At 41.8% G+C, this 26,444-nt stretch overlaps 1 protein-coding gene across 1 annotated transcript in view; it reads left to right on the forward strand.

The window, feature by feature from the left end:
* LOC124716070 (U6 small nuclear RNA (adenine-(43)-N(6))-methyltransferase) overlaps positions 1–26,444 on the forward strand; it is a 43,872-nt gene that overhangs the window by 14,189 nt on the left and 3,239 nt on the right. Inside the window, exons 4-5 of the mRNA XM_047243142.1 lie at positions 7–262; positions 7,491–7,782. Coding sequence (XP_047099098.1) covers positions 7–262; positions 7,491–7,782 — 548 coding nt within the window. The remainder of the gene's footprint in view (positions 1–6; positions 263–7,490; positions 7,783–26,444) is intronic.

Raw genomic sequence — 26,444 nt, forward strand, 5'->3', positions numbered from 1 at the left:
CTGCAGTACAGCTGGTTGACCAAGGTAAAATACTCACACCGCTTGTGAGAAAGGAAGAAAAATATGATTTCTGTATGTGCAACCCTCCATTCTTCAAGAATGAAGAACAACTTGATCAGAAGAAAAAGTCACGAACTGCTGAGCGCCCACCTCCACGTAATGCCTGGACAGGATCTATTGATGAGGTGGTTACTCCTGGTGGTGAAATAGGTCTCATTAGTAAGATTGTGGAGGAGAGTCTACAGCTCAGGAACAGCATCAGGTGAGCCAGTGAAAATAACCTCAAGTATTCTGAGGAATGATGTGTAGACTTTGACTGAAAATAACGTTAGGTGATAATTTTCTTGTACATTGTCCCATATTAGACTAGTAAGTTTGTTTTATCATTTATTTTATTCATAAATTTTAACTGTTAAAATTGTTATAAAATTTATAATTTATGGATTACATAGTTTGTAGCCAAGTTAATGAATCAATTGTCAATGATGTTTCAACTTCCCTTGTTGTTTCTGTAGTGTAGAAAAAGTCAGCATTAATTCATCTACAAACTCAGAACTCCGGAGATTAATTATTCGTGATTTATTACCATCCAAGTCACTTCCTCATATGTTGGTATTGTGCAAAACCACTTTTGGCATATTTACAAAAATGGCATTGAAAGTGCCTGAAGTTAGTACAAACAAACAAAAACCACCATACAAGATATCAGTGCAGTTTTTCCCAACATGAGACTGTTTTCAACTACTAGTGGTGAGATACAGTAGTATGGAAACTGTAAGACAGAAAAATGAGATAATCATATATATCATGCACACCACACTTGATTAGAACCCAAGACGTGACTGATTGGGTGTGGAAAGCAAGACACAAGTTTGAAGTGCTCATAATACTGCCTATGCTCAAGCTATACCCTTCTTGAGAATCAGTGTAAAATAAGAGAAATTTCCACAATTACTTGTGACAAGTTAGTCAGAATAGTAACCTCAAAGCACGCTTCTACATTTACATCAAAACTCTGCAAACCATTTCTAAGTACTTGGCAGAATGTATGTCCTGTTGTGCCAGGGACTGGTATTTCTTCCTGTTTAATTCACATATAGAGTGCGGGAAGACTGATTGTTTAAATGCCTCCATGTGTGCTGTAATTAATCTGGTCTTGTCCTCACAGTCCCTATGGGAGCAATACATAAAAGGTTGTTGTATGTTTCTAGAGTCGTTGTTTAAATCCGGTTCTTTAAACATTGTAAGTAGGCTTTCTCATCATAGTTTATGCCCGTCTTCTACATTCTTATGCGTAATATAAAATTACAGGCTATTTAATAAAACAATGAAAATAATTAATTTTTGGCATAATGTAATTGGATGTAAAAAAATCTATTCACTAAGCAGGGGCAGGAGAACACACATATAAAAATAGGTTTTACATATGCAAGCTTTCAGAGCAACTGGTTCCTTGTGTTAGCAGAAGGGTTGAAGGGGGAGGAAGAAGGGTGAAGGAAAAGGACTGGAGGGGTTTAGGGAAAGGGATAGTGTTCAGAAAAGTCACACAAAACCCCGGGACACGGGAGACTTCCTAGATGAGAAGAAAAGACTGATTGTTGGGGACTGCACCGGATGAGATTTTAAAATGTGAGAGCTTAAAGATGTAAGACAGGGTATGCTGCAAGACAGAGGTTGCTGCTAAAACATCATGCACAAGTTAGGAGTGGAATGCTAAGTGCATTGTATGTAATAAAGGTGGGAGGGGGACAGCGAAAAATAGACAGGTCGGAAAATGAAAGATGTAAAAAACTGAAACAGAGTGAGTTAATGAGTAGTTACTGCAAAGAAATGCTGAGATGGAAGAAATTAACGTAAATGAAGACCAGTTGGGTGACGAGAACCAAGGACATGTTGTAGTGCTAGTTCCCATCTGTGGAGTTCTGAAAAACTGGTGTCTCGGGGAAGTATCCAGATGGCACTTGTGGTGAAACAAAACAGGTACCGAGATCACGACGGTCATGTAGAGCATGTTATGTGACAGGATATTGTGTGTTGCTGGTATACACCCCAATGCCTATGCCCATTCATCCTAACTGATAACTTGCTGGTAGTCATGCCAATGTAAAAGGCCAGACAGTGTTTATGTAACAGCCGGTATATGACGTGATACTTTGATAGTATATGTTTTGTCAGTTACAGGGCTGGTATAGGTAGTGGTAGGAGGGTGCATAGGGCAAGTCTTGCAGCAGGGACGGTCACAGAGGTAGGAGCCATATGGTAGGGAGATTGGTGCAGAAGGAGCATAGGGTGTGACAAGGATATTGTGGAGATTGGGAGGACGATGAAAAAGTATTCTAGGTGTGATGGGCCAAATCTGACAAAATGGACCTCATTTCAGGGCATGGTTTAAGAAGTAGCTGATTAACACATTCAAGACCAGGATAATACTTGAATGACAAATGGTGTGCTCTGAGGATGTTTTTTGGAGGGATCAGTAATACCAGGATTGGATATGATGGCCTGGGAAATTTGCTTTTTAACTAGGCTGGTGGGGTGAGAATGATGGTGTATTGCTGTAAAGAGCTTGCATCCAACCAAATATGTTTACCTCGAATGCCAATGCTGTAGGGGAGGGAGCGTTTGACATGGAAATGATGGCAACTGTCAAAATGTAAGTACTGTTGTTTGTTAGTAGGTTTAATGTTGACAGAAGTGTGTAGTTGACCTTCAGTGAGGATGAGACCAACACCAAGGAGAGGGGCATGGGATTTGGAATAGGGCGATGTGAAATTAGCGCTGCAATGTGTCCTTGGTTCTCGTCACCCACGTGGCCTTAATTTATGTTAATTTCTTCCATCTCAGCTTTTCTTCACAGTAACTACTCCTTTCTTCAATCTTTTCACTGCCCCCCCCCCCCCCCCACCCCTCCCCCCCTCCACTACATATAATGCACTTAGCTTTTCACTCTAAATAACTCAAGCACGATGTTTTAGCAGTAATCTCTGTCTTACACATTACCCTGTCATCCACCTTTAAGCTCTCAGGTTTTCAAACCTCGTGTGGTGCAGCCCCTAGCAACCAGTCCTTCCTTCTCATACTGTCCAGTAACTTGTAAGTCTCCCCTGACCTGGGGTTCTGGCTGACTTTTTTAAACTCCACTGGTTTTCCTAAACCTCTTCAGTCCTTTCCCTTCACTCCTCTCCCTTTCCCTTCAACCCTTCTGCTAGAAGGAGGAGCCACTGGCTCGAAAAGATTCCATTCATAAAACCATTTTTTATATGTGTGTTCTCTTGCCGCCGCTGGATGAGTAGATTTTTTTATCTATCCAGTTATAGAATATTTAATAAACACAATAAAACTTTTTCTGTGGCACTTATGTTTGTTCATTAACTGCTAATCATTCTGAAATAAATTTGTTGTCTGTGTCATATTTATCAGTCTCAGCCAGTATTCAAATGAGCTCCCATTGTCAACTGAAAGTTGTCAACCTGTAATTGGCCTTCAGTAATGTAGCACACATTTCCTGTTGGCGATGATGTAAGTCATCATGTTGCAGCATTACATACACCCCACACCATTACAGAGCCTCCACCAGATTGAGCAATCCCCTGCTGGCTGGCAGGGTTCATGGATTCATGAGGTTGTCTCCATACCCGTACACATCCAGCCGCTCGATACAATTTGAAACGAGACCGTCCGACCAGGCATCATGTTTTCAGTCATCAACAGTTCAATCTCAGTGTTGATGGGCCCAGGGGAGGCATAAAGCTTTGTGTCGTGCAGTCATCAAGGGTTCACGAGTGGTCCTTCAGCTCCGAAAGCCCATATTGATGATGTTTCGTTGAATCATTTACATGCTGACACTTGTTGATGGCCCAGCATTGAAATGTGCAGCAATTTCTGGAAGGGCTGCCCTTCTGTCACTTTGAATGACTCTCTTCAGATGTTGTTGGTCCCATTCTTGCATGATTTTTTTTCCAGCCGCAACAACGTCAGAGACTTGACATTTTACCGGATTCCTGATATTCATCGTACACTCGTGAAATGGTCATACCGGAAAAACCCACTTCATCGCTACTTTGGAGATGCTGTGTCCCATCACTTGTGCACTGACTCTAACACTACGTTCAGACTCACTTAAATCTTGATAATCTGCCATTGTAGCAGCAGTAACTGACCTAAGAACTGTGCCAGACACATGTTGTCTTGTATAGGCACTGCTGACCGCAGTGCTGTATTCTGCCTGTTTACATATCTCTCTGTTTGAATATGCATGCCCATACCAGTCTCTTTTGCACTTCAGTGTTTATACAAGATTCCTGTCAGGCTACCAGTAAATGTGAGAATGGACACTCAAAGGCTATTGAAAAGAGGAGAAAAAAAAGAAAGAATATCCCCCCCCCCCTCCTTTCCCCGCCCCTTTATTCCTCTGTTCCCAACACAAGTGCTTTAATTACTGGTTATAGGAAAAGTTCCTCCTACATGTCTTCAGTCGTCTGATTATATTTCGTAATTTGTGTTCTGCATCTACATCTATACTGTGAAAACCAGTGTGAGGTGCAAGGCAGAGGGTTCATCCCACTGTAACAGTTATTAGAATTTCTTCTGATTCCATTCACGTGTGAAGTGTGGGAAGAATGGTTGTTTGAGTGCCTTTGTGCATGCAGTAATTATAATTATTCTAATCTTATCCTCTTGATCCCTATGTGAGCAATACACAGGGGATTGTAGTGTATTGCTAGAATCATCATTTAAACCCAATTCTTGAAACTTTGTTAATAGACTTTCTCAAGATAGTCTATGTCTATCTTCAAGAGTCTTCCAGTTCACGTCCTTCAGTATCTCTGTGACACTCCCATGGATTAAAAAAACCTGTGATCATTCTGCTGCCCTTCTATGTATATGTTCAATATCCCCCATCAGTCTTAGTTGGTACAGGGCCCACACACTTGAGCAATATTCTAGAACCAGCCATACAAGTGATTTGTAAGCAATCTCCTTTGTAGACTGGTTGAACTTCACCAGTATTCTACAAATAAACCAAAGTCTACCACCTGCTTTACCCACAACTGAGTCTAGGTGATAATTCCGTTTCATACCTTACAAAGTGTTACACCCAAGTATTTGTATGAGTTGGCTGATTCCAGCTGTGACTCATTGATATCATAGTCATATGACAATATGTTTTTTCGTTTTGTGAATTGGACAGTTTTACATTTCTGATCATTTAAAGCAAGTTGCCAATATTTGCACCACATATTTATGCAGCTTCTTTCAAATAGTAATTCATTATAGATAACTGCATCATCTGCAAAAAGTCTGAGGGTACTGTTAATATTGTCTGCAACGTCATTAATATAGAGCATAAACAGCAAGGGTCCCAACGCACTTCCTTGGGGCATACACAAAGTTACCCCTCCATCTGATGATGACTCTCCATCCAAGATAACAAGCAGTGTCCACCTTACCAAAAAGTCCTTAATCCAGTCACAAATTTCACATGGTACCTCATATAGTCAAACTTTTGACAACAAATGTAAGTTTGGTACTGAGTCAAATGCTTTTCAGAAATCAAGAAATACTGCAATCTATGTGTCTGCCTTGATCCAAAGCTTTCAGTATAGCATGCGAGAGTAGTGTGAGTTGGGTTTCACATGATTGATATTTTTGGAATCCATGCTGGTTGGCACCAAGGAGGTCATTCTGTTCAAGACACCGTGTTATGTTTGGGCTCAGAATATGCTCAAAGATTCTACAAAAAATTGATGTCAACGATGTTGGACGGTAGTTTTGTGGATCGCATCTACTACCCTTGTAGATGAGTGTGACCTGTGCTTTTTTCCAAGAACTGATTTTTTTTTGAGGAATCTACAATAGATTATAGTTAGAAGAGGGGCTAAATCGGCCACCAATTCAGTATAGAATCTGGCAGGGATCCCACTATGCCCTGCAACTTTGTACAGTTTTAACAATTTAAAGTGTTTCTCAACACCACAGATACTATTACTTATTTCATTCATCTTTTAAGTGGTATGAGAATTAAATTGGTGCAATTCTCATGGGTTTTCCTTTGTAAAGGAACATTTGAAATTGGAGTTGAGCATTTCAGCTTTTGCTTTGCTACCCTCAATTTCTGTTCCTGTCTCATTCATTAGGGACTGGACACTAACTTTGGTGCCACAAACAGCCTTTACATATGACCAGAATTTCTTTGGGTTTTATGAAATATCATTTGACAGTTCTCTCTCTCTCTCTCTCTCTCTCTCTCTCTCTCACACACACACACACACACACACACACTTGCTTGCTTGCTGCTCGCTCGCTCGCTCTTCCTTTTCTTTATGTACAGCGTGGTTATATTTAAACTTCTGTTACTTGAGCCAGTATAGATGAGAAACTGTTTACAGTATAGGTACCAAACTTTACAGCAGTGATGTTCAGCTGTGCACAGCAGGAGTTTTGTTGTTAGTAGTGTTAGTGCACAGCAGGACTTTTGTTGTTAGTAGTGTTAATGTCATGACTTGCCGTGAGGTGTCTGTACCAGTACGGCCACTTAGGGTTGATACGCAAGCATCAGTGTCCAGTACAGTTGCAGACAGCCAGTGTTGGTCAGGACTAGGTGAGCTGGGCTTTACTCATAAAGCCATTTCATCAAAACTACAGCTATAGTTCTGGTGGTCTTCACAAGTATTGGTGTGTCGAAGGAATATGGAGAGGTCCTTTTTCCAAACTGGGGTTGAAGAACATGATTCAGAAGTTTCAATTAAATGGTGATTTGAGAATTGCTCCTGAGAAAGGCTGGAAGTTAATGGCACTACAAATTGTTAAATAAGGTACTGTTGCTGTGGCTGAGAATGCTGGACCCAATGTGTGACCTTCAACCGGTGCATGAGCTGTGCCATGACAGCTGAACATTCTGTGGTCCACCATTGTTTTGGGACAGCAGTAGAGCAATCTATTGTATGATCCCATGCTGAGGTGGTTGCAGATGGTCACCACATTGAAATCATGATATGCAGTTAACAAATGTTACCCTCTCATGTGGAAATTAAAATGTGCTTCTTTCAGTTATTTGTTCATTATTTCTCTTCTGCATGTCCTTACAGATGTTTCCACAAAGTTTCATTATACTCCGATCACTGTATTGTCCTGGGGGGGGGGGGGGGCGCTATCAAGTAGCGAAAGTTTAATTATAACCATTCTGTATTTTAATTTTTTATTGTTTAATTTTTTTCTCTTGTTCAGCCAATCCTGGCTTTATCTTTTGTTTCTTTTGTCTCCAAGATATTTCTGTTTAGTTTAGCTAACATTTTTGTTCTATATCTTTCCAAATCTCTTTCTTCCAACAATGGAATTATTGAAATTCTAAAAGCTAGATTTTAAATTGTGGTTTTAAATTTATGTATCTGTCACTCTAGTTCTAGTTGTTTTATGTTTTTGTGGTTATTACGTATACAAGTAGGTACTCCTCTTCTGTATTTTCTTGTTCTCACATTTCTTAATTGCAGGATATACACCACCATGGTTGGAGTTAAATCTGATCTTCAACCTTTGAAAGAAGAATTGCTCAGACATGGTATAACAAATGCAGCTACCACTGAATTTTGCCAAGGGCGTACAACCCGCTGGGGTTTAGCTTGGAGCTTTAATGATCAACCAAATCTCATGGAGGCATGTGGGAAACACAGCCATAAGAAGATAAAGCCCATGTCCTATGTTGTGCCATGCACAAATAAACCCGATGGCTACACTGTAGATTGTATTTGTGAGAAAGTAAAGGAGCTACTTGGCAGACTACAGGTACTTTTCTTCATTCTAATTAGTTCTTAAATCTTAGTTTCACAATGTATATTTCATTGTTGACACAGTAGCGCAAGAGCATTCTTGTAAGCCTAAACAATTTTTAGTGTTCATTATCCGGTGTCCTTTTTTCAAATTCTGTTGTAGCTTGGAAACAGAAAAATCTTATAATTGGATAAAGTTGAAAAACATCTGGATAAATTACAGAAGTGAAATGTTACATTCAGTTTGTAGAGAAACCAGACGGCAGTTGGACGTGAAAGGGAGGCAGCAGCTGAGAAGGGAATGAGATGGGATTGCAGCTTATCCCACATGTTATTCTGTCTATGTGTTGAGGTAGCTGTAAAAGAAGTGAAAAAGAAATATGGGTAAGGGATTAAAAAACAAAATAAATGAGTTTTGATGATGATATAGTTTTTCTGTTGGAGTTGTAACATAATGCATATGTAGGCGAGTTATTCGGCCACTTAGAATTGGTACAAGGTGAGGTGAATTTGCTTGTGAAGCTGAATGCTAGTGCAGAACCCTGGAGCGTGGCATGGTCCTGCGTATGGTCCAGCAGAGACACCCAGTAAGGCCTGGCCCCAGGTGCAACAGTGAAGTGAGTAACAGGAAGCGGATGAAACGTGGTACAGGAAATTTGGTCGATGGTTAGACGCATAGCAGAATGCAAAATGCTCCAGAAATGGCGGTCTTTGGTACAATCTTGAAGGTGGCTAAGCTACAGCTCTGGGAATTTGACCGTAAATCACAACCAAGTAATAAAGCAAGTCTGAATACAGCTGTGATCTCAGAAAAATGAAGTGTTTCCAATAAAACAATATTATTTTAAGCAAAAATAATAAATTTTTGAAAATATAACGTAATTGGATGTACATGTTGATTTTTTTTTTCCACCATGTACAAACTCTAGGGATTGATCGATGAGAGGGTACGGAACAGAAAAGCTCTAATGAACTTAAGTCTGGAAATGCATGGTTTCCAAGCTAGAGACCATTTATTCAATCATACTTTGTGGTCTAACACACGCTGTATCATGCGGCCTCAGTTAGAGTATGTTGTTCCTCATACGTCATGCCCTAGCACCATCTCCTGCCATAGTAATTGCTAATGTTGTGTCCAATTCACGTCTCTTGCTGACTCACCTTGTAGTAGATGTGATACAGCATTGTACAAAGTGGTTCCATATTTGAAACGAGAGCTTTCCGACATGGTGTCTACTTATGGAAAGGCAAATGGCAACAGGCAGCAGGCAGCAATCCTATCCCCGCTGACAACAACCACAGCATTCAATGTTTGCAGCATTGTTTCACCATTTGTTTGAGATAGGGTTGTCTCAGGAAGCAGGAAATCACATAGGATGTACCCGAAATTTTCGGACATTGGACTTGGAGGAAAATGTGATTAACATTGTGGAAGGTGACGCCAGTTTGTACCAGGCAGTTTGCCCGCCAGTACAGCTTAAACCAGATGACCATGTGGAACATTCTCCATAACACTTATTACTATCCTTATCACTTACAGCGTATGTAGAACTTGTTGGTGAGAGTTTCCACATCGGCAGCAGTTTTGTCACTGGTTTCTTCACAAGGCAACCATGATTCCGGAATTTGTGTTATCCATCCTGTTCACAGATGAGGCCACCTTTACAAGGAGTGGTACCATCAACTTCCATAGCAGTCATCTGTGGGATAGTACGCAGAACCACCATGGTATGGTGACAGCGAATCATCAGCATTGGTGCAGCCGGAATGTGTGGGCCGGGATAATTAACAACTGTATTTTGGGACCAGTCTTCCTTCCATGTCACCTAACAGGCTGGAACTATCAGCATTTCTTGCGGGTGACTTTGCCTCCCCTGCGGGAAGAAGCGCCATCGATGATTTGAAGGGTTATGCCGCTGCTACATGATGGTGTTCAAGCCCATTTCACCTTTAACGTCCGGGCACATCTCAGTTGTGTCTTGATGGTCGATGGATCACATGAGGGGATCCAGTTGCATGGCCTGCTCATTCACCAGATCTCGACCTGTGCAATTTCTGGTAATGGGGCCATCTCAAAAGTGCCATGTATGCATAGCCCATTCCAGGTGTGGAGACACTGGAGCAGCGTATTAATGCTGCCTTTGATACTGTTCGGATGCAGCCTCACTGATGTGAATGTGTGAGACAGAACATGCTACAGTAGAAAAATGCATGCGTAGAGATGCATGGAAACCATTGTCAACACATACTGTAACGGTGGCTTTGTGGTACAGCCCATATTAGGCTGCAGTCTCTGTAACAATGTATGGTTGAATAAATGGTCTCTAGCATGGAAACCTTGCGTTTCTGACATATGTTCATTAGACCTGTTTTTGATCCATATCTTCTCATCAATCAAACCCTAAAGTTTGTGCAGGGTGAAAAAAAATCACCCTGTATAAAACTCTACTCATCAAGTGCGGGCAGGAGATCACACATATGAAACGTATTATGTATGTAAGCTGTTGGAACCAGTTTTCAAATGCAAGAATTTCCAATATCTTTAAGTGTGCCTTCATAGTTGAGTGGTCAGCACGGTGGAATGCCATGTGAGAGGCCCCAGTTCATTTTGCAGCTGGAATGGATGTTTTCCCCACTAGGGGACCGGGTATTGTGTTGTCTTCATCATTATTTCAGTCTCATTGACACACAAGTCACCAAAGTGGCATCAACTAAAAAGACTTGCACCAGACGACTAGTCTATCCAACAGGAGGCTTTATGCAGACAGACAGTTCATTTCATATCTTTAAAGCTACAGAAGGTAATATCTGACAGCGACTAAACATTTTCAAAATGAATCTCTGAATTAACAACTTTTAAATACTTCAAACAATTTCAGAAACCGATATCTCAGATGATATCTTTGCATTGTAGCTATCTTCCCAGAAAGCTACATCTCTCTATCTATTTTATTTCTTGATTTGTTATTTTTTTATATCTTTTCATTGTGCAAATGTTTGTCAGAACATAGTATTGTCCACAATAACACAGCAGATGAATGCAGCTTGAGTACATTGTATCATGTCATTCTTGTGTGTTTATTTAATGAATATGTTGCTATTTATGCCTGATATTTCTTTAACTATTGATTACATTTTCTAATACAAAATCATGGTAATTTAAGATCGTTGTAAATAAGGCCAAAAGCCGCTTCTGTCAGGCAGGCCTAAATAATTGTTTAACTAGTATGTAATGGGATTGTGTTGTCATTTATCATGAGCACACTTGTGCAAGAATACTGTCTTATTTATGTATTTATAAATCTTTATTTTTATTTATTGTGCATGGTTTGAGTGTGACTGAGTGTTTGCAACATTTCTTTATTTACATATTACTGTAATGTATTATTTCAATCCAGGAAGTAATCATGTTCAGTCAAATCAAGTCCGTATAACATAAGGTACGGGTGCCCCCCCCCCCCCCTTTCCCCCAGTGAACCATGGGCCTTGCCATTGGTGGGGAGGCTTGCGTGCCTCAGCGATACAGGGAGCTGTGCCGTAGGTGCAACCACGACAGAGGGGTATCTGTTGAGAGGCCAGACAAACAAGTGGTTCCTGAAGAGGTGAGCAGCCTTTTTAGTAGTTATGGGGGCAACAGTCTGCATGATTGACTGATCTGGCCTTGTAACGTCAACCAAAACGGTCTTGCTGTGTTGGTACTGTGAATGGCTGAATGCAAGGGGAAACTACAGCCGTAATTTTTCACAATGGCATTCAGCTCCACTGTATAGTTGATGATGATGGCATCCTCCTGGATAAAATATTCCGGAGGTAGAATAGTCCTCCATTTGGATCTCTGGATGGGGACTACTAAGGAGGAAGTTGTCATCGGGAGAAACAAAACTGGCACTCTGTGGATTGGAGCGTGGAATGTCAGATCCCTTAATCAGGCAGGTAGGTTAGTAAATTCAAAAAGGGCGGTGGATAGGTAGAGTGGTAATTGGTGAAGTTTGGTGGCTGGAGGAGCAGGGTTATAAATACAAAATCAAATAGGGGTAATGCAGAAGTAGGTTTAATAATGAGTACAAAAAAACAGGAATGCAGATAAGCTGCTATGAAGAGCATAGTGACGGCATTATTGTAGCCAAATAGACATGAAACCCTCACTCACCACAATAGTGTACGCCAACTAGCTTTGCAGATGAAGAGGAGATTGAGGAAACACATGGTGAGATAAAAGAAATTATTTAGATAATCAAGGGAGCCAAAAATTTTATAGTTATGGGGGACTGGAATTCAGTAGCAGGAAAATGAAGGGAAGGAAAAGTAGTAGGTGAATATGGACTGAGGGAAAGGAATGAAAGAGGACGCTGCCTGGTAAAATTTTGCGCAGAGCATCATTTAATCATAGCTAACAGTTGGTTTAAGAATCACGAGAGAAGGTTGTGTTGGTGGAAGATACTGGGAGACATCAGAAGGTTTCAGATTGATTATGTAATGGTTATACAGAGATTTAGGACCCAGATTTTAAATTGTAAAACATTTCCAGAGGCAGATGCGGACTCTGACCACAATTTATTGGTTATGAACTGCAGATTAAAACTGAACAAACTGCAAAAAGGCTGGAATTTGAGGAGATGGGACATGGATAAACCGAAAGAACCAGAGGTTGTAGAGGGTTTCAGAGGGAGTGTTAGGGAATGGTTGCCAAGAAAGGAATACAATAGAAGAAGAATGGGTAGCTTTGAGAGATGAAATAGTGAAGGCAGCAGAGCATCAAGTAGTTAAAAAGATGACGGATAGTAAGAATCCTTGGGAAGCGCAAGATATATTGAATTTATTCAATGAAAGGAGAAAATATAAAAATGCAATAAATGAAGTAGGTGAAAGGGAATACAAACGTCTAAAAAAAAAGAGATGCAAAATGGCTAAGCAGAAATGGCTAGAGGCAGATGTAAGGATGTAGAAGCATATATCACTAGGGATAAGAGAGATACCGCCCACAGGAAAATTAAAGAAACCTTTGGAGAAAAGAGAACCGCCTGTATGAATATCAAGAGCTCAGATGGAAAACCAGTCCAATGCAAAGAAGGAAAAGCGGAAAGTTAGAAGGAGTATATGGAGGGTCTACAGAAGGGAGATGCCTTTGAGGACAATTTTGTGGAGTTGGAAGAGGATGTAGAGAAAGAAGAGGAGGGAGATACGATACTGCATGAAGAATTTGAGAAAGCACTGAAAGACCTAAGTCGAAACAAGACCCTGGGAGGAGACAACATTCCATTAGAGCTACTGATAGCTTGGGAGAGCCAGCCATGACAAAACTCTTCCATCTGAGGAGCAAGATGTATAAGACAGGCAAAATACCCTCAGTCTTCAAGAAGAATATAATAATCTCAATTCCGAGGAAAGCAGGTGTTGACAGGTGTGAAAATTATCGAACTATCAGTTTAATCATTTACAGCTGCAAAATACTAACACAAATCCTTTACAGAAGAATGGAAAAAACTCATAGAAGCTGACCTCGAGAAAGACCTGTTTGGGTTCTGGAGAAATCTAGGAACACATGAGGCAATATTGGCCCTACGACTTTTCATAGAGGATAGGTAGCATTTGCAGACTGAACGAAAGCTTTTGACAGTGTTGACTGGAATACTCTCTTTCAAATTCTAAAGTTGAAGGGGGTAAAATAAAGTGAGCAAAAGGCTATTTACAGTTTGTACAGAAACCAGATGGCAGTAACAAGAGTCGAGGGGTGCAAAAGGGAAGCAATGGTTGAGAAGGGAGTGAGACATGGTTGTATCCTATCCCTGATGTTATTCAATCTGTATATTGAGCAAGTAGTAAAGAAAGAAAAGAAAATTTTGGAGTAGGAATTAAAGCCAGGGAGAAGAAATAAAAACTTTTAGGTTTGCCCATGTTGGAAGAGCAGTTGCACGGAATGGACAGGTTCTTGAAAGGAGGATATTAGATGAACATCAACAAAAGCAAATCAAGGATGATGGAATGTAGTCAAATTACGTCAGGCGATGCTGATGGAATTAGATTAGGAAATGAGACACTTAAAGTAGTAAATGAGTTTTGTTGTTCGGTAAGCAAAATAACTGATCATGTCTGAAGTAGAGAGGATATAAAATGTAGACCAGCAATGGCAAGAAAAGCATTTCTGAAGAAGAGAAATTTGCTAACATCGAGTGCAGATTTAAGTTGCAGGAAGTTCTTTTTGAAAGTATGTGTATGGAGTGTAGCCATGTATGGAAATGAAACATTGACAATAAACAGTTTAGATAAGTGGAGGATAGAAGCTTTTAAAATGTGTTGCTACAGAAGAATGATGAAGGTTAGATGGGTAGATCACATAACTATTGAGGAGGTACTGAACAGAATTAAAGAGAAGAGAAATTTGTGGTACAACCTGACCAATAGAAGGGATCAGTTGGTAGGACACATTCTGAGGCAACAAGAAATCACCAATTTACAACTAGAGGGAAATGGGTAAAAATTGTAGAGAGAGACCAATAGATGAATACAGTAAGCAGATTCAGAGGGGCTTATGTTGCAATAGTTACTTGGAGCTGAAGAGGCTTGCACAGGACGGGGTGTGAATCGTGCTTGGGTAGCTCAGGCGATAGAGCACTTGCCCGCGAAAGGAAAAGGTCCCGAGTTTGAGTCTCAGTCCGGCACACAGTTTTAATCTGCCAGGAAGTTTCATATCGGCGCACAATCTTCTACAGAGTGAAAATCTCGTTCTAGTTGCACAGTTGTGTTTCATAGTTATTTACTTTCACTGTTCATAACTGCCCCCCTCCCTTATTACACAGTTATATGGCCAGTTCACTATTGTTAAATGTTGATAAGCCTCATAAATAGGTTGCCGGCAAACATCAATGTATTGCTACAGTAGTTTGCTGTTGAGCATCTATGAGCAGTAAAAACTTAACCACACAGTTCACAGTTCTTGCAGAATAATAAGGTACATGTGGCACTATTTCTCAAAAAATTGAACAAATATCATCATTACTTGATCTAACACATGGCCTATTTTTTGTTACACTTAACTCCGCTGATGCATTGTTGTTACTTGAAACAGTACATAATTCCGTTCTGAAAAGCAGCCATGGACTGATTGGCTCGGGACCAAAAATCAGGCCTTTATATATCCTTGCAATAATAGGCACTGAAACTATACATTGTTCAGTGTTCAAGTTACAGAAATTACAATTAAAACATAACTGATGCAGTTAACTGAATACATCAAAAAATTCCTTCTTTTTTAACAGTTCATTCTATCACAAAGGTTTGGCCCAGTTACTTGTTTAAATAATGAAGTTAACAGATATAGTTATACAAACAATACTTTCGACAAACCTGGGAATTATTTTGGAATTAATTAAGGGCTGGCTTTGCTAATATGTTTTCGAATAGAGCCAAATAAATACTTAAAGAATCCTAGTAGTCCTTCTTCCAAATGTTTATGATTAGTATAGAATTTATATTTGTTTATAAGTCAACAGTCGAATCTGAGTCACAAAACAATTACTGATTTCACCTTATAACAGCAAAAAAAAAGAAAAAGAAAAACTAAACACAAAATTAGACTTGGTGCTATATTCCTTAAGACTGAGGGCCAACCTTTCTCTTTTATGGAAATGCAAGTTATACTTATGTGTGTTAATGGTAATTAGGCAAAAATGGAAATAAAGTGAATTTAAGGAAGCAGATGGCCAAACAAGGAAGTAAGTAAAGAGATCCCAGCTTGCTTCATCGCAAGTGGCAGAATACCACTGAAGTCAAGTGGAGATAGACTTTTTTTTTGTAGTAGTAGTAGTAGTAGTAGTAGTAGTAGTAGTGCACTGACAGAAGAATTCTGGGCACTTTTAATTTAGATTTTGAGGTAGATACTTTTATACTTCTGCTTGAAGAAGGCAGACATGTCTGTGGTAATGAGTGGTATTTAATTGTGTAGGTTATTGATTACTACAATACTCTCTAACTTTTTCTGATTGCATTATGGAATTGAGAATAGACATGAGTATGAGTTTCTACTCATTGTCTCACATATGGTAATTTGTAAATCATTATGTTGAACTCTGAACTACTTTGAGCTTGTGAATATTTTGTGTATTGTGATCACGAAATGGACTTAGTTTTTGCATGTATTGAATGACTATTTAGCTTTGGGACTCTGCTACAGTCCTCGTAATGCTCTCAGTGCAACTTTACTCCATTTTTAAAGTTGTTTTCTGTCTGTATTTTAATTGAATATCATAGGACCATGTCTTGTTGAGTTAGATATACTTTCAGGAATAAACTGTGTTCATCATAATTCTGTCATCTATGTCAATTACAGACATTAGTGTAGAATCCTTTTCATAAAATTTTTCATTTATCTTTTATTTTATATTTCTGTGTATTTTTTTAATTCACAGTTCTCACCAGTGCATAGGCTGACTGGAAGATCTCAGCTTCAGGTTATTGTTTGCAGCGAATTAGGTGCTCGGCAAGAAAGCAGATGTGCGCGACTTGACCCTATGCCTGCATCGAGCTATTCCTTTTAAACAGAGCCATGCATAGCCCAATTACCAAAGGTAAAGGTGCATCTGGTTTGCCCATGTGGGACACCATTTAGAGAGCAACTACTCAGCAGAATACCGTTGGGTAAAGTTGCACTGTTGACGAAGAAGTTCAGAGATCAGATTACTGGAATATATAGTGTCTTAAAGGGATGTTATAATATGGAATCCAACAAAAATAAAACAAGGGCAATTGAACGTAATTGAATTAAAGTGGATGTAGGTTGGTTTGGGGTATAAAGGGATCAAACTAAAGGGTCTGCAGTCCCTTTTTCCTCAAGCAGGCGAGTTTCAAGGTAAAACAATTAAAACCAAAGGAATTGGGAGGAAGTAAAAGGGGTGAAACTAACAGGGAACCACACCGAAAGAGAAAATGAAAGCAGCAAACCAAAAGGGGAAATGTACACTAAAAGGAAAGGTAGGGGAAGGTAATAAAATCATACAGCACAGGGCTTAACAACTGGCCGGTTTTGAGCTCGAGTACTCATGTCTGCTCAGGCACGTGCTCGCGAGCAGATGCAAGGTCACGGAGTAGGAAGGGAGGAGAAATGCGCGCACACGTTTGAATAGGGCCGCAGCATGCCTATTGAATTCGCGCCGACTGTGTAATGTCTAAAGTACTACGATCAGCTCTAACAGTCACTTCGCTGGTTAAGAATCGTGTCAAGTCACCGTTGTGTAACCCAAACCATGCTTTTGCAGTTCAACTCCCATTAGGAGGAATTGTATCTGTTTACAGAAAAAGATGGTGTTGCAAAATGTTTAGTATGTCACAAAACGCTGAATTCTTTAAGGAAATTTAATTTGCAGCAACATTATATGTCGTACCACACGAAAGACTACGGAAGTGGAAAATGTGATGGACCAGATTGTGCACAGGAAGTTATTAAACTTAAAAGGATGCTATCCGAAGAAGATTTGGACGACGAAGAAAAATCAACTGAGGCAGCTCTCAGAGTGAGTTACAAAATTGCTTTGCTTTTAGCAAAATCCCTGCGCCCCTTCACTGATGGCGATTTAATAAAAGAATGTTTGGTAGTTGCAGCGGAACATTTGTGTCCATCTCAAGTCGAACAGTTTCGGATTGTGCCATTATCTAACATGACCATTATGCGTCGCATACAGGACATGGCAGACGACGTCCAGAGCCAGCTTGCAAATATCTGTAAAGATTTTATGGCATATTCTCCAGCCCTGGACGAAAGTGTTGATATCACTGGAACAACGCAGCTTGCCATGTTTATTAGAGGTGTTAATAGAGATCTTCAGGTGAGAGAGGAGCTCCTCGATGCAGTAGCCATGAAGAACACCACAACCGGAGGTGATATTTTAAGTAGTGTTGAAGAAAGTTAAAAATATAGGATAGTCGTGGAATTCTTTAGTTTCAGTGTCTACAGACGGTGCACCAGCGATGACAGGGAAAAAATCAGGTTTCGTTGCGCTGTTGAAGGAGAAAATGCAAAAACTGACCGTGCCGAATGAAATAAGGGGCGTTCACTGTGTGATCCACCAGAAAAACTTATGTGCAAAGAATATCACTCTAAAAAATGTGATGAGTGTTGTTGTTCGTACAACCAATTACATAAGGAAGCATGGGCTACAACACAGGCAATTTAAAAGCTTTCTTGAGGATGCAGAAAGCCAGTATGGTAGCCTGCCTTATTACAGCGAGGTCCGCTGGCTTAGTCGTGGCGAATTATTAAATCGATTTTTTTGCCTATTAGATGAGATAAATATGTTCATGCAAATAAATAACGTGTGTTCCTGAATTGAAAGAGCCTTCATGAAAATGTGACCTCGCGTTCTTAGCAGATTTAACTAGCCATCTGAATGCTTTGAACATTTCACTACAGGGTAAAGATCTGCTAATTATTCATTTCATAGATCGAATACGAGCTTTTAAAATGAAATTGACACTTTGGGTGAGTCAGCTGGAAACAGGAAATCTAGCTCATTTTCATAAATTATCATCCATGCAAGATGTTCACAAGGACTGTGAACGTTATTCACATAGTTTAGTTGCCCTTAAGGAAGAATTTCATCAACGCTTTCAAGATCTGACAGCACTAGACAGTGATTTTGATCTGTTCTCCTCTCCATATTCAGCGAATATCGAAGAGATTCGTCCTGAGCTGCAACTAGAAATTATTGACCTGCAGTGTGACAGAGAATACAGAGACAAATTTCAGAACAAGAAAAACATTTTGGAATTCTACAGACACTTCCCTCAGGATAGATTTCCTCGTTTGCACAAACTGGCTGCTACAATAATATCAATGTTCGGTTCCACGTATGCTTGTGAACAACTGTTCTCTGCAATGAAATGTAACAAGACGCACCTGAGAAACGCATTGTCTGATCGAAATTTAAACTGCACGCTGCACCTACAATGCACAAGAACAATCACTCCGAACATAGACGCAATTGTAAAGGGCAACAAGTACAAGATAACCGAGAATCCCACACTTCAGTGACACCTTTTATTGTGTAACAGTTCACAAATTAATACGAATGTAGAGGCATACACTAAGCTAATAAAATTATGTGGCACATGTACAATCTCCTTTATTTGTTTCATTTGTCGCAGTAATAATTCGTGAGTGATATCCCTGCAGGTGGCCGCGGATTTACATTGACTGGCGGCAGCTGTTGTGTGCCCCACGTGACTCTCCCGACTCTCCTCTCTGGTCCAGTAGTGGGGGTGGTGTGCTTGCGCTGCTCCGTGCTCGTGCCTTGCTGCTCACAGCTTGCTCCGTGAGCACGTATGTTGTGAAGCCCTGATATAGCAGATGGTGTGAGCTGGCAGACCACAAGGATAAAAATGGATGAGCCAGCCACTCTGCAACATACTAAAATCGCCAGTCTAAAAGACAAGGCGAAAAGAACACACATAGGGAAAAGACAAATAACAGGTCAACTAAGATGCAAGCTAGAGTGGCGAAGAGGTAAAAGAGAGGGAGGGTGGAGGCCTAGGAGAGAGTGCCAGATGCCCAATCTTAGATGGTATGATAACAACCCCCCCCCCCCCTCGTCATGAATAAAACGTAAAACTAAATTGACCGTTGAGGCATTGTTAACCATGGGAGTCACAGCAACACTGAGGTGGGTCCTTCCGACGGAGGAGGTAACCATGTGTTACCCAAGTATGGCCGATGCGAAGACGGCAAAGGACAAAAGAGCCCGTGTGAGTGGCTCTCATGGATGACGGCCACACATTCATTGTCTCCTTGATAATGTGGAGTTTATTTGGGGTACTTAGGCTACACCATTCAATATACCAGATCACGAAAACTTTGCAGTGGAAGACCAACCGGAGATCCATGTGCGGCAGGCTGATCTCCAGAGTTGGTTCACCAATAGCCTGTTTGGGTAGGCTGTCAGCAAGTTCGTTTCCCAGTATCCTGACATGTCTTGGGGTCCAAATAAAGGTCACTGTATGTCCACTGTTCCTGAGGGCATAAAGAGACTTCTGGATGGCCATTACCAAAGGATGCTGAGGGAAGCACTGGTCAAGAGCTTGTAAGCTGCATAAGGAGTCACTACAGATGACAATGGACTCACCGGCGCAGGAGTGGATATGCTCAAGAGCACAATTGATGGCTACCAACTGTGTAGTGAAAACACTGCAACCATCCAGCAAGGAGCGCTGTTCAGTATGGGCAACTTGAGCATTAGCAAAGCCGACAAGACTGTCGACCATTGATCCATCTGTGTAGACTATTTCTGAGCCCTCGAACTCGCTGAGAAGAGAGAGAAATTGCTGGCTGAGGGCCTCAGGTGGAACGAAGCCTTTTGGGCCTTGCGATATATCCAGCAAAAGCTGTGGTCATGGTATAGACCATGGAGGTGTAAGTAAGCGGAGCTGCAGGACATGTAGTAGGGGGGAAGCACTGAGTTCATTATGAAGCGACCGGACATGGACTGCAAGGGGATCCCCAGTTCTGGACTGCCATTGCGAGAGATGGATCGCCATGTTAGGGAAAAGGAGATGGTATTTGGATGATGAGGTGAACTGTGAATGTGGGCAGTATAATTTGCAAGCAGTAGTTGCCACCGGAGCTGCAATGGAGAAATGCCAGCTTCCACAAGGTGGCTGTTCATGGGGCTCTTTCAGAAGGCTTCCGTCGTGAGCTGAACTTCACAGCGGTGGATAGGGTCCAGCAGACGCAGTACGGAGGGCAATGCTGAACCATACACCAGGCTCCCTTAGTCAATACAGGACTGTACGAGGGCTTTGTATAGCTGCAGCAGTGTAGGATGATCAGCACCCCAGTCGGTGTGGCTCAGGCATTGAATAATATTAAGATGCCACCAGCACTTGTCCTTAAGCTGATGAAGATGTGGAAGCCAAGTTAAGCAGGCATCAAATACCAGTCCCAAAAAGTGTTAAGTCTCCACTACATGTAGTAGTTGGTCATCGAAGTAAAGTTCTGGATGGGGTGGACAGTACAACGATGACAGAAGTGCATGACACAAGTCTTGATGGCCGAAAACTGAAAGCCATGAGTGAGAGCTCACAACTGTGCCTTTCATATAGCTCCCTGCAGCTGGTGTTTCAGCCACAACAATGGAGGAGGAGCAGAAAAAAATAAATCAGCATCATATAGGAGGGGAGATACTGACGACCCTGCTGCTAATACCGAGACCATTGATGCCAATTAAAAAGAATGGGACACTCAGGACAGAGCCCTGCAGGACCCCATTGTCTTATATACGGGGTGCATTGTGGGAAGCACTGACGCAAAGACTGAAAGTGCAGAGCGACAAAAAGTTCTGAATAAAAACTGGAGTGGGCCCCAAAGACCCCACTCATGCAGAGTAGCGAGAATGTGGTGTGACCAAGTGTTATCGTAGGCCTTTGTCAGGTCAAAAAAGATGGCAATAAGGTGTTGTTGCAAGGAAAAGGCTGATCGAGTTGCAGACTCCAGGTACACCAGGTTTTTGATGGTGTAGTGTCCTTGGCAAAAAACGCCCTGGGCCGGAGTCAGAAGGCCCCAAGATTCGAGGAGCCAACACAACCGCCAGCTCACCATATGTTCGAGGAGCTTGCACAGAACATTGGTGAGGCTGATAGGACAATAGGTATCAACATCTAGTGGGTTCTTACCAGGCTTTAGCACTGGGATGATGCTACTTTCCTGCCATTGCGACGGGAATTCGCCATCACTCCAGATGTGATTGAAGACGGCAAGGAGGTGGCACTGGGAATCTGCTGACAGATGTTTCAGCGTTTGCGAACGGATGTGGTCTGGGGTAGGGGACGTGTCAGTACAATCGGCAAGGGCACTGAAAAATTCCCACTCACTGAAGGGAACATTATATGGCTCAGGGTATCATGGAGCAAAAGAGAGGGGTTGTCGTTCCACCCGCTGTTTGAGGAGATGAAATGCCAGGCAGTAATTCTCAGATGCAGAGATGTGAGCATAATGCTCGGCAAGACACTCCACTATTACATCTGGGTTGGCAAATACAGCTTCATGTGTGGAAATTGCAGGTACACCTGCAGGGATCTGATAACTGTGAAGTCATCGGAGCTTGATCCAATCCTGGGAAGGGGAGGTTCATGTTCCAGTGGTGGAGAGGTAGCATTCCCAACACTCCAGCTTCCGTCGTTTGATGAGTAGGCGGACTTGGGCATGGAGCTGTTCGAGGTCAATGAGATTTTCCAGGGATGGGTGGCACTTGTGATGTTGAAGGGCCCGCCTACACTCTCTAATGGCTGCAGCGATTTCCGACAACCACCAAGGTACTGACTTCCACCGGGGGCAACCGGAGGAACAAGGGATTGCCGATTTAGCTGCGGCAATAATGACAGTGGTGATGGTGTGGATAACCTCATTGGTCGTGGCATGCAACGGAGATTCAACAATGGTAGTGTAGGTGAAAGTGTCTCAGTCAGCCTTGGGAAGAGCCTGTCTGGGTAAGCGTTGAGATGACGGATGCTGCGGGTAGGGACAGGAAGAATGGAAAGTGGTCACTACCGCAAAAGTCGTCATGAGCTCTCCAGTGGATAAACGGGAGAAGGCCAAACCAAGAGATCAGTCGCCGAGTATGTGCCATGTGCCACACTGAAATGTGTGGGGGCACCTGTATTTAGGAAGCAAAGGTCGAGCTGAGTAAGTAGGATTTCGACATCTTTACCATGGCCAATAACCTTGGTTCCACACCCCACAAAGGGTTATGGCCGTTAAAATCACCCAGAAGTAGAAGAGGTGGGAAGAGTTGCGAAATGAGTGCAGCCAATATGTGTTACGGTGCGTCATCATCTGGAGGGAGGTAGATGTTACAGATGGTAATTTCCTGGGTTGTCCTCACCCTGACAGCCACAGCCTCTAAAGGTGTTTGAAGGGGCACCGGTTCACTACAGACAGAGACAAGGACAAAGATACAAACTCCACCTGACAGTCTGTCACAGACAGTTTTTTGTAGTACCCTCGATAGCCATGGAAAGCAGGGGTCTGCATTGTGAGAGACCAGGTTTCCTGAAGGCCATTGCAAAAAGCAGGTTTAACGCTTAGTAGTTGTTGTAACTCAGCCAGATGGGAGAAAAAACTGCCACAGTTCAACCGGATGATGACAAATTCTGGAATTGGCGAAGACATGTAGTGACCAAGGAGGCAGGTTATGCCTCAGCATCACCTGCTGCCACCGGTTGAGTATTTGTATCCATTGCCATTGCGGACGAGCCATCGGTGAAATTGATGGGGGATGTGAAAATCTGCAGCTCGTCCTCAGACGCAGAACCAGTAGGGAGTGGTGGTGTTTGGGCCACCGGAGGGTCCTGACTCTTAGCAGATTTCTTCTTGGTTTGCTTGACCTCTCACTTCTCTTTAGGGGCTTGCTGGGAGGACTTCTCCAAAAATGTCCAGAAATATAAAACTGTGCACTTCATAAAATAAAATTATGTATTATCAAAAGACTATGATCTCGGTGAGTCACAGCTGGAATCAACCAACTCATACAAATACCAGGGTGTCACATTTTTTAGGGATATAAAGTGGAATGGTCACATAGGCTCAGTTGTGGGTAAAGCAGGCAGTAGACTTTGGATTACTGGTAGAATACAGTGGAAGTGCTGTCAGTCTATGCAGGAGATTGCTTACAAATCACTTGTGTGATGGATTCTAGAATATTGTTAAAGTGTGTGAGACCCATACCAAATAGTATTAACAGGGGATACTGAATGTTTAAAGAGAAGGGTAACAAATGGTCACAGGCTTGTGACCCATGGGAAAGTGTTATATAGATTCTAATGAAACTGAACTGACAGACTCTTGAAGATAGATGTAAACTATCCTGAGAAACTCTTCTAACAAAATTTCAAGAACTGGCTTTAAATGGTGACTCTAGGAATACACTAAACCTCCTGTGTATCGCTCACATAGGGATCGTGAGGACAAGATTAGAATAATTACAGCATGCACACAGGCATTCAAACAGTTCTTCTTTCTATGCTCCATATGTGAATGGAACAGGAAGAAACCCAAATAACTTTTACTCTGGGGTTTGCAGAGTATAGATGTGGATGTAGATGTCTGTTCAACAAAACCCTGAAAGTTAAAATGACAAGTATATACTGTAATAAGTGTGTGTAAATAAGTTGTATCTATTATGTGCTTTTTAAGATAAACCAAGAACACCCATTAGGACATCCCCCCTCCAGCAGTAAAAGCACAAACTGCATACTGGTTCTTTCCAAAGGCCTTACCTTGTCTCCACTCTCAAGTTTAGCCCTGTTAATCTTGTTAAAAACCATCTCGCCTTCTCCTTTTCACCGTTAACTCTACCAATCAGAGTTGATACAAAACCAATATTGAACTCTGCCTTACGCAGTTTACTCCTCCATGTAACAGTGATCCATCCCCACTGCACCCAAACTGTCCCTTGTTAAATTTCTAGAATTTCCTAACCTCAAACTTTGACTCAACATCATTCCCCAAATCCCTCAGCAGAAAACCAACCTCTCATCCACAGAAAGACCCACAATCCATGACAAAAAACTGACCCTGACCTTATAACCCTAGCTACCAACAAAGGCTCCACTACTTCGGTTATGAAGTGCAGGGATTACATTGGCAGAAGGACTCTGCCAGCTACAATCTCTGCCACAGTGACCCCATGCCAGAAATCTAGGAGGATCTCCAGTTTCTCCTCGTATCTCTAGATCCATCTGCCCCTGGAGCTGTCGCCCTCCTCATCCCCATCATCCCCTAGTCCTTCCTCCTACATGCTTCCTAAAGTACTTAAACTCCACCAGTGTGACTAGCTACTGTATTCCACACAGAGAATCTTTGGCCTTGTGGACAAACACCTTCATTCTATTACCTGTAAACTAACCTCCTACATACACTGACAGAAAAAAAAATGCACCACCAAGAAGAAGTTGCACAAAGTAAACAAAAGTTGGTAGGTGTGTTTCTAGATCTAAAAGATTAAACCTGTTCAAAGTTTGTGTCAGTCACATAAGAGTGGCGCTAGTAGCGCCACTATGAGAATGCAAATCAGGTTTGCTTCAGATACACGCTGTAACAGTTGTGAGTTCCCTTTGAGATTGGACGTGCTGAGTTGATGCTAAAGAATGCCTTTCAGGAGACAAGGACACCATTATCAGTACCTCACTGAGTTTAAACAAGGTCATGTAATAGGGCTATGAGAAGCTGCATGTTCCTTCTGTGATAATGCAGAAAGACTTAGCATGAATTTAACCACTGTACTTGATTGTTGGCAGCAGTGGTCATGAGAATGTGCGGTCACAAGAAGACTGACTCCAGATGGCCACGTGGCCCTACCGAGAGGGAAAACCATAGTGTTTGGCTTATGGATCTGCCACATGATACTGCATCTGCAGCAGTGATTTGAGCAGATGACATAACAGTGACACAATGACCTATTACAAATCGGTTACTTCAAGGATAGCCCCAAGCCAGACGCCATGTAGCATGCGTTCCACTGACCCCAAACCACCACCATTTGAGACTTCAGTGGTGTCAAGTGAGAGCTCATTGGAGGGCAGGGTGGATGTCTGTTGTGTTTTCTGGTGAAAGCTGGTTTTGCCTCGGTGCCAGTGATGGCCGTGTGTTGAGGGCCTACAAGGAACCTGCCTGCAGGCTAGACACACTGCAGCTACTCCTGGAGTTATGCTCTGGGATGTGATTTCATATGACAGCGGGAGCACTCTTATGGTTATCCTACGCACCCTGACTGTTTATCGGTTGTCAGTATGGTGATTTGACCTGTTTTGCTGACATTCATGACAGCATTCCTGGGGGGTGTTTCCCAACGGGACAGATTCTCTGAGAGCCCTTCACTCTCTCCAATGCTTATACCCAGCAGTTAAAGTAGTCCAGAATATCCAGGATGCCCTCCTCCAATTACAGTGGCAGACAATAAGCTCCATCTAGTAAAGTCTGTAATGTGGCCATGGCATAACTTTTTCCAGCCACGTCAACAGGACGAGGTCCTCCTTACTCTTTTTTGCATAGGCCACAGCCCTAAGACACGTGGCTTCTTTCTGCAGCAAGAGGACACTCCAATATATGGTGCTTGTGGTGTACAGATTACTGCCCCACATTTTATTAGACATTTTTATTTTCTGAGTAACGCTCAGCAGCAGCAGCAGATTTTCCGACAGATCTGTCCTCTACTTTAAGTAATGTTCAAATGAATGTTGTGAAAGTTTTAAGTTTTTGTGATTTGTCCGACATGTTTTCAGAAATTTTAGGGAGATGTTTCTGATGTGTTAACAGAGTGACTGGCTCACCCATGTTTTTTGTAAATGGTCAGCCAGTCTTATTTCCATGTCCTGTTCTTATAGCTCCTCTGTCATTTTATTTCTGTTTCAGTCACAGGTACGGCATATTTCACCTTTTCTTTCTAGTCTTAGGATGTGTGAGACAGAGTAATTGTGTGGTTAACTCGAGTGAGGGCAAGAGTATAATTTTATAGGTTTTCTCCTCACTGTGCGACAATGTTTTCTTAATTTTATCCAGATTCATTTCTTTTAATATGTGTAAGGGTGCTGATAACCTCGCCATTAAGTGCCCATAAGCTACACACACACACACACACACACACACACACACACACACACACAGGATAACCCAACATGCTTTACAGAGTGTCAGTATGT

This window comes from Schistocerca piceifrons, chromosome 1 (genome assembly GCF_021461385.2).
Source record: "Schistocerca piceifrons isolate TAMUIC-IGC-003096 chromosome 1, iqSchPice1.1, whole genome shotgun sequence".
In the NCBI taxonomy this organism is placed as follows: domain Eukaryota; kingdom Metazoa; phylum Arthropoda; class Insecta; order Orthoptera; family Acrididae; genus Schistocerca; species Schistocerca piceifrons.